Source organism: Nicotiana tomentosiformis, chromosome 7, assembly GCF_000390325.3.
Source record: "Nicotiana tomentosiformis chromosome 7, ASM39032v3, whole genome shotgun sequence".
Taxonomy (NCBI): domain Eukaryota; kingdom Viridiplantae; phylum Streptophyta; class Magnoliopsida; order Solanales; family Solanaceae; genus Nicotiana; species Nicotiana tomentosiformis.
The window spans coordinates 111,466,414-111,481,530 of record NC_090818.1 but is presented as its reverse complement, the minus strand read 5'-3'; the positions used below and the strand labels follow the sequence as shown (position 1 = coordinate 111,481,530).

General features: G+C 40.9%; 1 protein-coding gene across 1 annotated transcript; it reads left to right on the top strand.

Annotated features, from left to right (window-relative positions):
- Window positions 1-3,846: 3,846 nt before the first annotated feature.
- On the top strand, window positions 3,847-7,202 carry LOC104114093 (heat shock cognate 70 kDa protein 2-like). Its single transcript, XM_009624458.4, has 2 exons — window positions 3,847-4,266; window positions 5,294-7,202. Exons 1-2 carry the CDS (start codon window positions 4,053-4,055, stop codon window positions 7,027-7,029), a joined length of 1,950 nt encoding a protein of 649 aa, XP_009622753.1. The 5' UTR covers window positions 3,847-4,052; the 3' UTR covers window positions 7,030-7,202.
- Window positions 7,203-15,117: the final 7,915 nt, after the last annotated feature.

Below are 15,117 nucleotides of genomic sequence, written 5' to 3'. Positions count from 1 at the left end.
AGCTTCGTAAATTAATTCTTGAAGAGGCATATAGTTCCAGGTATTCTATTCATCCAGGTACCGCCAAAATGTATCAAGATTTGCGACAATATTATTGGTGGAGGAGAATGAAAAAGGATATAGTTGCATATATAGCTCAGTGTCTGAATTGTCACCAAGTTAAGTACGAGCATCAGAAACCTGGTGGTTTGCTTCAGAAGTTAGAAATTCCTGAGTGAAAATGGGAGTGTATCACTATGGAATTTGTTGTTGGACTCCCATGGACTCAGAGATAATTTTGACGCAGTTTGGGTCATTGTGGAGAGGTTGACCAAGTCAGCACATTTCATTCCAGTGGCAGTTACATATTCTTCAGAAAGGTTAGCTAAAATTTACATTAGTGAGATTGTCCGCCTTCACGGTGTGCCAGTGTCTATTATTTCAGATCGAGGTACGCCGTTTACCTCACACTTCTGGAGGGATGTACAACGTGAATTAGGCATGTGAGTTGAGTTGAGTACAACATTTTATCCACAGACAGACGGAGAGTCAGAGCACACTATTCAGATATTAGAAGATATGATTCACGTTTGTGTTATAGACTTTGGTGGTTCTTGTGATCAGTTCTTGCCACTTGCGGAGTTTGCTTATAATAATAGCTACCAGTCGAGCATTCAGATGGATTCATATGAGGCATTATACGGAAGGCGATGTCGTTCGCCAGTTAGCTGGTTTGAACCGGGAGAGGCTCGGTTGTTGGGTACCGATTTGGTACAGGATGACTTGGATAAGGTAAAGATTATTCAGGATCGACTTCGCACATCCCAGTCTAGGCAAAAGACTTATGCCGACCGTAAAGTTTGTGATATTGCATTCATGGTTGGAGAAAGAATATTGCTCCGGGTTTCACCTATGAAAGGTGTAATGAGGTTCGGAAAGAAGGGCAAATTGAGCCCTAAGTATATTGGACCCTTTGAAATTCTTGAAAGGGTGGGTGAAGTAGCCTACATGCTTGCATTACCACCTAGTTTATCAGCGGTTCATCCGATGTTCCATGTGTCTATACTTCAGAAATATCATGGTGATCCGTCCCATGTGTTAGATTTCAGCTCAGTCCAATTGGACAAAGATTTGACTTAGGAGGAGGAGTCGGTGGCTATTCTAGCCCGGCAGGTCCGGCATTTGAGGTCTAAGAGTTATCCTTCAGTTCCGGTGCAATGGAGAGGTCAACCAGTAAAGGCATCCACTTAGGAGTCCGAGTCGGACATGCGGATTAAATATCCACACATTTTCTCCAGCTCAGGTACTTTTTCTAACTCCATTCGAGTACGAACGTTTATTTTAGAGATGGAGAATGTGATGACCCAAAAGGTCATCTTTAAATTTGATAAGTAATTTTGTGTTCTAAGACCTCGAAAAGCACTATTTATCATTCCTTGACTTGCATGCGTAGTCCGTATAATTTTTCGAAAAGCTTTTGTGTGAAAAATAGATTAAAATATGAAATAAAGCTTTAAAAAAAATCAATTGAGTTGACTTTGGTCAACATTTTGAGCAAACGGATTCGGATCAGTGTTTTGACAGTTTCGGAAGGTCCGTATCGTGATTTGGGACTTGGGCGTATACCCGGAATCGAATTCCGAGATCCCTAACCCGAGATATGGAATTTTGATGAAATATTAAAAGTTTGAAAGCTTAATAATTTTTAAGAATTTACTGATGTTGGATTTATTGACACTGGGTTCATATTTTGGTTCCGGAGCCTCGTATAGGTCCACTATAATATTTAGGACTTGTCTGCCGCAATTGGTGATAAACGGAGTTGATTTGACGTGATTCAGACGTCCGGTTGTGAAAATATATGTTTTAAAGTTTTCTTGAAAATTTTATTCGATTTGGTGTTCTATTCGTAGTTCTAGGTGTTATTTTGGCGATTTGATCGCGCGAGCAAGTTCGTATGATATTTTAGGACTTGTGTGCATGATTGGTTTGGAGCCCCGAGAGTTTGAGTGAGTTTCGGATAGGCTACGAGTGTTTTGAAACTTTGAAAAAAATCTGGTATTTCCAGTTCTGGTTTCCTTAATCGCGGTCGCGTGGCTTCATCCGTTATCGCAAAGGCTTGTTGAGCACGGATGAAAATTTATACCATGCGATTGCATAGTATTATACGCGATCGTACAGTTAAAAAAGTTAAGGTACTGCGAACGCTAGGACCAAGCTGCGATCGCGTAGAAGGAATGAGATAGAAGCTGAAGCACTGAAATTGTGCTACGCGATCGCATAAGCCTGTACGTGATCGCGTAAGGTTGAGAAAATGTTCTCTGCGATCACATGGCCATTTACGCGATCGCGTTGAGTTAAACGAACCTGGGCAAAAGTTGTTCTACGCGATTGCGAACGATTTTCAGCGATCGCAATGAGTAAAAAATTCGAGAAACAGAACTTAAGTTCTAGAAAATGGAATTCGTCCCATTTTCAACTATTTTCCATTTTTGAGCTCGAGTAAGGTGATTCTTGGGCGATTTTCATGGGAAAACATTGGGGTAAGTGTTCCTTATCCTATATTGATTATATTTCATGATTCCATACTCATTTATATCATGAATCCGTGAAATTTTGGGAGAAAAATCAGATTTTTATAAAATCTTCCAAAAACGAAAATTTAAGATTTGAAGGTCCATTTGATAATTTTTATATGGTTGGACTCGTCTCGGAATGTGTGTTTGAATTTCGTAAGTTTTTCCAAGATTTGAGACGTGGGCCCTACCGTCAATTTTTAAAGTTAATTTTGAATTTTATCCGGAAAATTAGTAAATTCATATGGAATTAATTTCTATGATTCTTATTGAGTATATCGAATTGTTTGTGAATAGATTTGACACTTTTGGAGACAAATTCAAAAGGAAAAGTTGTTGCCGAATAATTGATTGAAATTGCAAAGCGAGGTAAGTGTCGTGGTTAACCTTGATTTGAGGGAATAGAACCCTTAAATTATTTGTTATATGAATTGCATGTGAACGACATATAAGCGAGGTGACGAGTATCTATACGTCGTCAAATTAATTGTTTGCATAATTATTTGAAAACCATAAATTATTCTAAGATATGAATTAATTATTAAAGTGGTAAGTCACTAAATATTTGTATGATAATTGAATAATACTAAGTAATGGATAAAATAATTAGAATAAGTAAGGAACAAAAAAAGGAATAAAATATAAATTTCAAGGAAAAATAGAAATATAATACTTATAATTAGAATTATGATGAGAAAAGTCGTACATATACTAACTTTTTTCCCCATTCAAAAAACAAGAAAGTAATGTTTTCACACCCAAGAGTTTAAGTGAAAATAGTATAGGCTAGTCAGTTCGGATTGCTAATCGAATAATAACTAGCGTTTGTAAAGTCATTGAAAAATAATCACTATTTTGTGCAGAGTTAAAATTTGGATAAAAATACCATAGCTGAAATACAGAAAGTTCCAGCATAATATGCCGGATTATGAAGCTCATGCGTATAAACTTCCAGCATATTATGTTGGAACTCCAACACATTATGCTCGAATCTCATATATAAATAATTCGAACTCCAGTATATTATATTAAAAATTTTAATAATATTTTTATTTAACTTTTATTTTTAAATAAAATAATAACTAAATTTTGATTATTTTAAAACTGTAATATTTTAATTACCAAGTGCAAATCAAGGTGTTTCAAAAAATATTTCCCATAGATTAAAGAGTCAAGTGGAAGCAACAAATACTCAAATATGCCGAATTATAACACCAGTCAAATCTGGCTGGCGGGGGAGGCCTTTTCCACGAAGAAAAAGGAACGAATCACAGACCGTCAAAGTATCATCACATAACTCCAACGGTCATCAACTCACTTCCGCCTTAGGGTTTCCGAACATTCCAGAACCAGACTCTTACTATAAAGTCATCGTCTTTTCTTCACATTAGTCCTCCTTACAAACCCTAGTTCTTCAAACCTATTTGCCGCCTCTCCTTTTTCTCCCAAAACTTGCCGACACTAAACGAAGGAGAGAAACAGAGAGTAGCAGTAGATATGGCAGGAAAAGGTGAAGGACCGGCGATCGGTATCGATCTCGGAACCACGTACTCTTGCGTCGGAGTTTGGCAGCACGATCGTGTTGAGATCATCGCTAATGATCAAGGTAACAGAACGACGCCGTCTTACGTTGGATTCACTGATACTGAGCGTCTCATTGGTGATGCCGCCAAGAATCAGGTCGCTATGAACCCAATCAACACTGTCTTTGGTAAGATCTCGATCTGCTCTTTACAATAAGTTTTGATCTGTATTTACGTTGCTGCTATGTTCGTTCATATTTATTTTACTTTTTAGCTTATTGAGGGTCAATTTGACTACATTGTCGTGCTTAATCGGACTAGGTCTAGTGAAAATTTAAATTTATGTGTTCAGAGGCAAACCGAAAACTTTTAGCTTGATTACTAGATTTTGGGTCTAAATCATCTAGATCTATTTGTTTTTAATTTTAATTGGGAAAAGTTTTTATACGTGATTTGCGATGCTGCATTCTTCTTTGTTTTTTATACTACTATGTTCTTTCTGATTTGTTTGACGATTTTCCCTTATTGAGAGTCTTTAGATTACTTTTCATGCGAATCAGGACTAGATTTATTGTTAATTAACGTTTATAAAATTCAGGGACTACTCGAAAAGTTTCTACATAGATTTTTCATGCATACTTGTGCAATTCTTATTTTTATGTATGTTACTAACTTTTGGACATAAACCAACTAAATCTAGTCATACCTTGTTCACATTCTAAATGTTGTGGTATGTGTCATGTCTTGTAACTGATCTGTTGATTGCGGTTTGCTACTTTGGTTAGCCTAGTGTTATAACGTCAAGATCTTGTATCTGTAGTTAGACTCAGGCTTTTTAGAAAGATGCTTAGTAGCTTTCTAATATTTGCTTGTGCTTATAGAGAGTTGATTAGACTAATATTTGAGTTAATTTGGACTTGATAAAGTTTCTCATTAATAAATACTAGATTAAGTAAGCGACCTAAAAATTTTTCAACTATATGATGTTGTTTTGACTTGCTAAACCCCAAACCTTGTCCTTGTATATTCAGCTGGTTTAGTTCTTGCTGTAGTTGAGGTTGGTAAGAACTGACTTGGAGAGGTCTGGTGTGTTAAGCTTATATTTTATATCAAAGCTGTGTTGTAGCAAAGCTGTGGTTGATTCTGGATATCTATTCTTGAGTCTATATCTCTATTCACATGCTCTGTGTTAACTGTGTATCATGCACAATGCAGATGCAAAAAGGCTGATTGGTAGGAGATTTGCTGATGCCTCGGTACAGAGTGACATTAAGCATTGGCCATTTAAGGTCATTCCTGGACCTGGTGATAAGCCAATGATTGTTGTCAACTACAAGGGTGAAGAGAAGCAGTTTGCAGCTGAGGAGATCTCTTCTATGGTGCTCATAAAGATGAGGGAGATTGCTGAAGCTTTCCTTGGTTCTACTGTTAAGAATGCTGTGGTTACTGTGCCTGCCTACTTTAATGACTCTCAGCGTCAGGCCACCAAGGATGCTGGTGTTATTGCCGGTCTTAATGTGTTGCGTATTATCAACGAGCCTACAGCAGCTGCCATTGCTTATGGTCTCGATAAGAAGGCAACCAGTGTTGGTGAGAAGAATGTGTTGATCTTTGATCTTGGTGGTGGTACCTTTGATGTATCTCTCCTTACCATTGAGGAAGGTATCTTTGAGGTGAAGGCTACTGCTGGGGACACTCACCTTGGAGGTGAAGACTTTGACAACCGAATGGTCAACCATTTTGTTCAGGAATTCAAGAGGAAGAACAAGAAGGATATCAGTGGTAATCCTAGGGCACTTAGAAGGTTGAGAACTGCTTGTGAGAGGGCGAAGAGGACCCTTTCGTCCACTGCTCAGACCACCATTGAGATTGATTCTCTCTATGAGGGTATTGATTTCTACTCCACCATTACCCGTGCTAGATTTGAAGAGCTTAACATGGATCTGTTCAGAAAGTGTATGGAACCAGTTGAGAAGTGTTTGAGAGATGCTAAGATGGACAAGAGCACTATCCATGATGTTGTACTTGTTGGTGGCTCTACTAGAATTCCCAAGGTTCAACAACTCCTGCAAGACTTTTTCAATGGAAAGGAACTGTGCAAGAGCATCAACCCTGATGAAGCTGTTGCCTATGGTGCTGCTGTACAAGCTGCAATTTTGAGTGGTGAAGGTAACGAGAAGGTGCAAGACCTGTTGCTGTTGGATGTTACCCCTCTTTCCCTGGGTCTTGAAACTGCTGGTGGTGTCATGACTGTGTTGATACCTAGAAACACCACTATCCCAACCAAGAAAGAGCAAGTCTTTTCAACCTACTCGGACAACCAGCCTGGTGTGTTGATCCAGGTCTATGAAGGTGAGAGAACAAGGACCAGGGACAACAACTTGCTTGGTAAATTTGAGCTCTCTGGCATTCCTCCTGCTCCCAGGGGTGTTCCTCAGATCACAGTGTGCTTTGACATTGATGCCAATGGTATCTTGAATGTTTCTGCTGAGGACAAGACCACTGGACAAAAGAACAAGATCACCATCACCAATGATAAGGGCAGACTTTCCAAGGAGGAGATTGAGAAGATGGTTCAGGAAGCAGAGAAATACAAGTCTGAGGATGAAGAGCACAAGAAGAAGGTTGAGGCAAAGAATGCTTTGGAGAACTATGCATACAACATGAGGAACACCGTGAAGGATGAGAAGATCGCATCTAAACTGCCTGAAGCTGACAAAAAGAAGATTGAAGAAGCCATTGAGTCGGCCATCCAGTGGCTTGATGCCAACCAGCTTGCTGAGTCGGATGAATTTGAGGACAAGATGAAGGAATTGGAGAGCATCTGCAATCCAATCATTGCCAAGATGTACCAAGGTGCAGGTGGTGACATGGACGGTGCCATGGATGATGATGCCCCAGCTCCCAGCGGTGGCAGCGGTGCTGGTCCCAAGATTGAGGAGGTCGACTAAGCTGTTGGTGTTCCTCTTCTGTTTTTGGTTTTATCAGTTATTTTATTTCCAAGAAACTATATTTTATGATTTCTGCTTTGGTTAGTTAATGGTCATACTTTTGCGTATTTTGGCTTGTTTATCAAGCACACTTATTATCATTTTTCGGATCTATAATTTTGGTTTTGTTTTAAGCTTGGCTCTTTTGAGCAACGTGTCATTATGTTACTCTTTATTTGCTTTCTGTTTACTGTCTGTTATTTTGCACTCTGGGTGTTGGGTGCTGCTCTCTTTTGTTTAAGAAGATATCCTCAAATGGAAAATTTGAGTTCAACGACTGAGCGCAAGGACGGCAACGGCGTCTAATCTTCAGAGTCTCCTATTTATACGTATTGGAGATTTCTGTATTTTTTGCTAACTAGGAGTTCCCACCAGGTGAATTAGGATACCGATTAATATTTAGAGATTCTAGATATAACAAGTCGACCTTAGACAACGAAATTGAGTGCTTTTTTGAGCAAATTTGCATAAGACTTAATTTAACTGCTTTCTGAAAAACTGATTTTACACTAGCCAAAGTATCTGAAGCTCCTAAGGTTACTAGTAAAGTCTTCAAGGTTCAGTACTTCAGTTTGGCCTATTTGCAAAACACATCAATGACTCTGAGAACAGAGGCGTAGTTCGTGAAAAGAAACTTCCATTTTCACTTTGTAAAAGATTATCCCAATTCCTCAACTGATCTGAAAATATATCAGATTTTAACTATAAGAAATTGTAGACTATAGCAAATTTAAACTCATATGAACCGCATGCATATATTAACAGTAAGTACCAATGTGAGCCAAAACAAACCTTAAAATCATTTAAACCTTAAGTACCAATGTGAGCCAAAACAAACCTTAAAATCATTTAAACCTTTAACCAACACATACTACTCCTAAATATCAGAGTCGGAAGCGCTATGCGTGTTACCAATTAGTAGCGCGTACATGACGGGTTCAGCCTTGTGTTGGCAGATCTTGCCATCCCTTGTCATCCCTTTTGATAAGTCCAAGCTACTGAACAAGGATGCAACATTAGTTTCCACCCTTGCATCTGCTACGCTTCAATTCCTGCCCGAAATTGTCAAACGTTTGGGGAAACAAATATCTTCTGACCTTTTAACCCGATTTGATTATTCTCAGGCTTACTACCCCGACCTCGACCTACCTATGTCATTGGATTTAAAATCTCCCATACCCGCTTTGTCGATTTTACTGACATTGATCTGTCCCAACGTTACTGTATATGGTGAAATATGATATGACACGTGGTCATCTAAAGGAATGACACATGGGACCCAAGACGGGGATGGCTGAAGACCGAACGCAACAATTCCGCTTGTCACCTGAAGGGATAACATTCATAAAGGTGTATTAAATGCTCTGCGTCTGGTAACATTTAATAAGGAATATTCTGCAGCATTAAGAGCGACGACCCGTTACAGAAAATTTGGCGTTTATGTTCATCGTTACATCTTCATCAATGACCCTCATAATTGATATTAAATGAGGGCACGATCCTAAGACCTCCATCCCTAGACACAACTATAAATAGTGAGCCCAGTTATCATTGTAAAGGATACGAATTTTATGGCAAAACTTACACTACATTCTATTCAAAGCTTAATACAACCTTACTTTTTCGCTTTTTGATATCATCATTGCTGTGCCTGAAAACCTTGTTCCCGGAATTGACATCTCTACTGTTTCATCTACATTTTAAGGCTAAGTATTGTACATTTCTTCAATTATTGCATTATTTCAAGATCAAGTTAATTCACTTGTCTAGAAATTACGTATAAATTTAACTGTACCGTTTTACGGGTAAACAGTTTGGCGCCCACCGTGGGGCCTAGACAGCCGTGCAATTAAATTGATCATTGCCTTTTTTTACTAACGTGATTTAATTATTTTGTCTTAGAAAAAATCACAAAAAATGGCAGATAACACTGTTAACAACACGCACAACCCTGAAATTCGAGGGGTTCAGCCTCATTTCGACGATTTAATCAGTGACACCCGCAATGAGGGGAACGACGCCACGCCGGTGCATGACAGACAGTACCCTCGACAGGTTCGGCAGACAACTCCCGATGATGCTAATAAGGAGCATGTCGTGGATGCGGTGAGGGTCCTGCAAGAGCAACAAACGATCATTCTAGGACATCTCACGCGACAGGATAAGGTTATGCCGGAGCTGAAGCAGGCGCTATCGGGGGCCTCGAATAATGCAAACAGATGAAATTTAATTCCTCCCGGTGTTCCCGCAAACCAAACAACGTAGAAAGTTGACAACAATACTCCCAGGGGTGAAGTTGGCTCCGACGGGGCTGGGGGTAGCGGATACGCTTCAACAACGATAACGACCCGTTCAAGAATGAATTTTTAAGGTTTATGAGGGAAGTAAACACCCGCATGGACCAAATCTCGGGCGCGCCACCAGTATTGAAAGGCCCGGACTCGAAGAAGTATACTCAATTATCGTACAAGCCGAGTGCGGCACCAGAACTAATCCCAAAGCGGTTCAAAATGCCTAAAGTGCCGAAGTATGACGGGACTTCAGACCCACAAGAGCATATTACCACCTACACAACAGCGGTAAAAGGAAATGATTTAGCTCCTCACGAAATTGAATCTGTGTTACTAAAGAAATTTGGAGAAACTCTCATGATGGGAGCTCTAACGTGGTATTTATTATTACCAGAGCATTCCATAGATTCATTTGAGATGCTCGCGGATTCTTTCATCAAGGCTCATGCCGGGGCAAGAAAATTACAAGCCCGGAAGGCCGACATATTCAGGATCGCACATGGAGAATTCAAATTTTTACGAGAGTTCGTTACCCGATTCTAGAAAGAAAGAATATTTCTCCCGACTGTCCTGGATGAATGGGCAGCTGAAGCATTCACCAAAGGATTGAATCCGAGAAGCTCAGACGCTTCCCAAAAGCTGAAGGAGGGCCTGCTTGAGTTTCAGGTAACAACTTGGGTAGATGTCCACAACCGGTACGAGTCAAAGATAAGGATGGAAGATGACCAGGTCGGTTCAACATCATCGGCCAAAGGTCGGGAGAAGAGTAGAGAAAAATTAAAGGATGACTATGACGCGGACAGACGGACTTTGAGGGGCCAGGTTTTGCCCTACGAGCGGACCGAAGGCCGTGGTAGAAACTTCCGGGCAGCAAACAAGTTCACCGTTGACAGAGGGACCGATCGTGGTCGAAACAATAGATCACTTTAGGATAAAGAGACGTCAGGGTCTCGGGATCCTTCTTACCCTAAGTTATTGGAATATAACTTCAACGTCAGTATAGTGGAGTTGGTGTCAGCCATGAGAAACATTAAAGAGGCACAATTCCCGAGATCTATGAGATCCGATTCCAGCCAGAGGGATCCTAACTTATGATGTGAATACCATGGGACGAACGATCACCGAACAGGGGACTGCCGACACCTTCGGGAAGATGTGGCAACACTATTGAAGAATGGTCACCTCAGAGAATTCTTGAGTGACCGAGCTAAGAACAATTATGGTCGTAACAGAGACAATGCGGAACCTTCGAAAGTAGGAGAAGAACCCCCATGCCAGATGATCAATATGATCATCGGAGGGAATGAGATTAACGAGGTCACCTTTTTGGTAGCGAAGAAGACGAAAGTATCAATAACTCATAGTAAAAGACTCCAGGAAGATGATATCACTTTCACAGAGGAGGACGCAGACGAATTGCTATTGCCATACAATGATGCACTGGTAATTTTTTTAAATGTGTTGGATTTTAAGATTAAACGTGTTCTAGTGGATCTAGGAAGCTCGGCTAATATCATACAATAGAGAGTATTGGAGCAAGCTAAACTCACTGGAAGCATTATTCTTGCAACAAAGCTGCTCGCTAGATTCAATCTTGCGAGCGTGACGACCCAGGGAAATATTTTGCTGCTCACGAACGCTGAAGGAGTAATGAAAACAATCCTATTCGAAGTAGTAAATGGTGACATGGGATACAATATCATCCTGGGAAGGCCATGGTTACACGAGATGAAAGCTGTACCCTCAACATATCACCAATTGATGAAGTTTACAACGCCCGAAGGAATCAAGCAGATGAGAGGTGATCAACCAGCAACAAGGGAGATGGATGCAATTTCGGTTTCCAGTAGCAAAGGGAAGGAGCACACGTCACATCAATTACAGGAACCGACACCTATTCCCGAGTTAGAAGAAGTTAGCTCGGGAGCAGAGTCGTCAGAACATTATCAGGTCCCGAGATATTTCCAAGTTCCAGAAGAGACAGATGCAACGAAGTCCATGGCGGAGGAACTGGAGCAAGTTGCATTGTCCGAAGAATTCCTAGAAAGAAAAATCCACTTGGGGACAGGACTGCACCCGGAGCTCAGGTATGATTTTATTGAATTCCTTAAATTTAATGCCGATTGTTTTTCATGGTCGCACGAGGATATGACAGGTATACCGATGGAAGTAGCCGTGCAGAAGCTGAGTTTGGATCCCAACGTACCTCCGATAAGATAAAATAAACGCTGTATTGCCGAGGCTAGGAATAAATTCGTCAAAGAAGAAGTAACCCGCTTGCTTAATATCGGTTAAATCCGAGAGGTAAGATATCTGGATTGGCTAGCCAATGTAGTAGTAGTTCCTAATAAGAACAATAAATTTCGTATATGTGTAGACTATAAAGACCTTAATAAGGCGTGCCCGAAAGACTAGTTCCCACAGCCAAATATCGATCAAATGATTAATGCCACGACCGGACACGAGTTAATGAGTTTCCTCAATGCTTATTTCGGGTACAACCAAATCAAAATGAACCCGGAAGATCAGGAAAAGACTTGGTTTATAACAAATTTCGTTACATATTGTTACAATGTGATGCCCTTCGGGTTGAAAAATGCGGAGCCACTTATCAATGACTCATAAATAAGATGTTTGAAAAGAAAATAGGAAAGACTATGGAAGTTTATATAGACGATATACTCGTTAAGTCTTTGAATTCAGTTGACCACCTTAAGCATTTGGAAGAAACATTCGACATCCTGAGGAAGCATAACATGAAACTTAATCCCGAGAAGTGCGCGTTTGGGGTCAGTTCTGGTAAGTTTCTGGGATTTCTGGTCTCACAAAGGGGAATCGAGGTATACCCCGACAAAATCAAGGCCATAGAGGATATCCCGAATCAATTTTTGAACATAAAGGAAGTCCAAAGACTCACAGGAAGATTAGCAGCTTTGAGTAGGTTCATTTCCCGATCGTCGAAAAAATGTCATCGCTTCTTCATACTGCTCAAAAAGAAAAATAATTTCGAATGTACACCGGAGTGCCAGCAGGCTCTGAGGGACCTGAAGAAGTACTTATCAAGCCCTCCATTGCTCTCAAAACCAAAAGAAGGTGAAACATTGCTAGTCTATCTCGCAGTTTCAGAAGTTGCGGTAAGTGCGGTTTTAGTCTAGGAGGATGAAGGTATGCAATTTCCCATTTATTACGTTAGCAAAATTTTAACGGGAGTAGAAAATCGCTACCCACATTTGAAAAAATCGGCCTTAGCTCTCGTAGTCGCCGCTCGGAAGCTGAGGCCCTACTTCCAATGCCACCCGATAGCTGTGGTGACTACTTTTCCTTTGCGGAACATCCTCCATAAACCCGAGTTCTTGGGAAGATTGGACAAATGGGCCATCGAAATGAGTGAGTTTGACATAGAATATAAACCAAGGACTGCAATTAAGTCGCAAGTCTTGGCTGACTTCGTGGCCGATTTCAGTTCGGGACTACTGCCTCTGGCAACCAAGGAGGTAATGGTGACAGAAACGACATCGGGGGTTTGGACCTTATTTACGGACGGAGCTTCCAACGTAAAAGGGTCCGAACTCGGAATAGTTTTAATCACGCCTTCGGGGCAAACCTTAAGGCAATCCATCAGAACGATCCCTTTAACTAACAATGTAGTAGAGTATGAAGCTTTGATTGCATGGCTCGAATTGGCCCGGGGACTTGATTCCGAGGTTATCGAAATCAAATTTGACTTGCAGCTAGTGGTAAATCAGGTGTACAGGATCTTTGATACCAAAGAAGAACGTATGAAACAATACGTGGTAAAGGTCCAGGCTCTTTTGGCACGATTTCGAGAGTGGTCAATTACTTATATCCTGAGGGAGGATAACGCAGAAGCGGATGCATTAGCTAACTTAGGATCATCGACGGAAATAAAGGGATCGGAGTCCGGGATGACAGTGCAATTGATGAACTCAGTCCTGGATACGGATGGTTACTATGAGGTAAATTCGACTAGTCTGGTCTGGGACTGGAGAAATGAAATAATCGACTATCTCGAGCACGGAAAGTTTCCCGAAGACCCCAAAGCATCATGGACGTTACGCGCCAAAGCTGCATGTTATAGTTCAAGAGAAGACAATTGTATAGAAAATCATTCCAAGGCCCTTTGGCCCGATGCTTAAGAGCGTCAGAAGCTAATTATGTCACTAGAGAAGTCCACGAAGGGATATGCGGCAATCACTCAGGCGCAGATTCTTTGGCGCTGAAGTTGGTACGGGCAGGATATTACTGGCCTCGCATGGAACAAGACGCCAAAGACTTCGTACGAAAATGTGATAAGTGCTAACGCTAAGCACCACTAGTACACCAACCGCAGAACCCTTACATTCGGTTCTGTCCCCACGACTGTTCATGAAATGGGGAATGTACTTCGTCAGACCACTGCCATCGGCTCCCGGAAAGGTAAGTTTTTTTATTTCTTACTGACTATTTTTCTAAATGGGTGAAAGCAAGTCCTTATCAGAAGATTGGAGAATGCGAAGTGGTTGATTTCCTATGGGAAAATATAATTTGCAGGTTCGGAATACCAAAAGAGATAACATGCGACAATGGGCCATAGTTTATCGGTGCAAAATTTACAAAGTTCCTCGAAGACATGAAGATAAAGAGGATCACATATTCTCCTTATCATCCGAGTGCAAACGGTCAAACAGAGTCAACAAATAAAGTGATTATTCAAAACCTCAAGAAAAGGTTGGAAGCAGCAAAAGGCAAATAGCCCGAAGCGTTGCCCAGAGTTCTATGGGCCTACTGAACAACGGCCAAATCGAGCACAGAAGAAACTCCTTTTTCCCTTGTGTACGGTGCTGAGGCCCTAATCCCGGTAGAAGTGGGTGAAACCACTTTGAGATATTTTCGGGCAGATGAAGAATCGAACAACGAAGCAATGTTAATCAACTTGGAACTGCTCGAGGAACGCATGGACTTGGTGCGTGTAAGAATGGCAGATCAAAAGCAGAGAATGAAGCAATATTATAATCGAAGAGCCAACCTCCGTTATTTCAAAGTAGGAGATTTGGTTATGAGGAAAGTAACCCAAAATACCCGGGAGCTCAACGCGGGGAAGCTAGGTCCAACGTGGGAAGGTCCCTACCGGATTTCAGCTATCACAGGGAAATGTTCATACGAGTTGGAGAACCAGAATGGAGACAAGTTGCCTAGCAACTGGAATGTGGCACACCTCAAAAGATATTATTGCCGATGAACATTATTCAAGCGAAAAGTATGTGTTGCACTCTTTTTCCCTTAGTTCAGTTTTTGTCCAAATTGGGCTTTTCTAGCAAGATTTTTAGTGAGGCACTGATAGAAAGCATACTACGAAGACAGGAACAATATGACCTTTGATAGAAAGGCAAACAAACAAGCTTCCACTCGAGGACGGTTATATAATCTTTGTTCGATAGCAAATTCCTACTAGGAAGTTAAGTTTGCTACCGAACAGAGGTTACCTGACCGTTCACGAGCACAAACCACTAGAGAATTGTTAGATATTCTTTCGCTCGATAGCATGGATTCCTAAAGGGAAGTAAGGTATGTTGCCGAGTTAAGGATTATCTAGAAATTCATTGGTGGAATCTTTGAAGACACAAGACTTACAGTGTTCCAATTCACATTCTTCGCATTTGAACACTAAAGGGGATGATATAAGGATACGACAACATTGACTGCCACGTCAACCGGGAAATAAAAATCCGAAAACCAAATACATCATCGAGACCGGGGA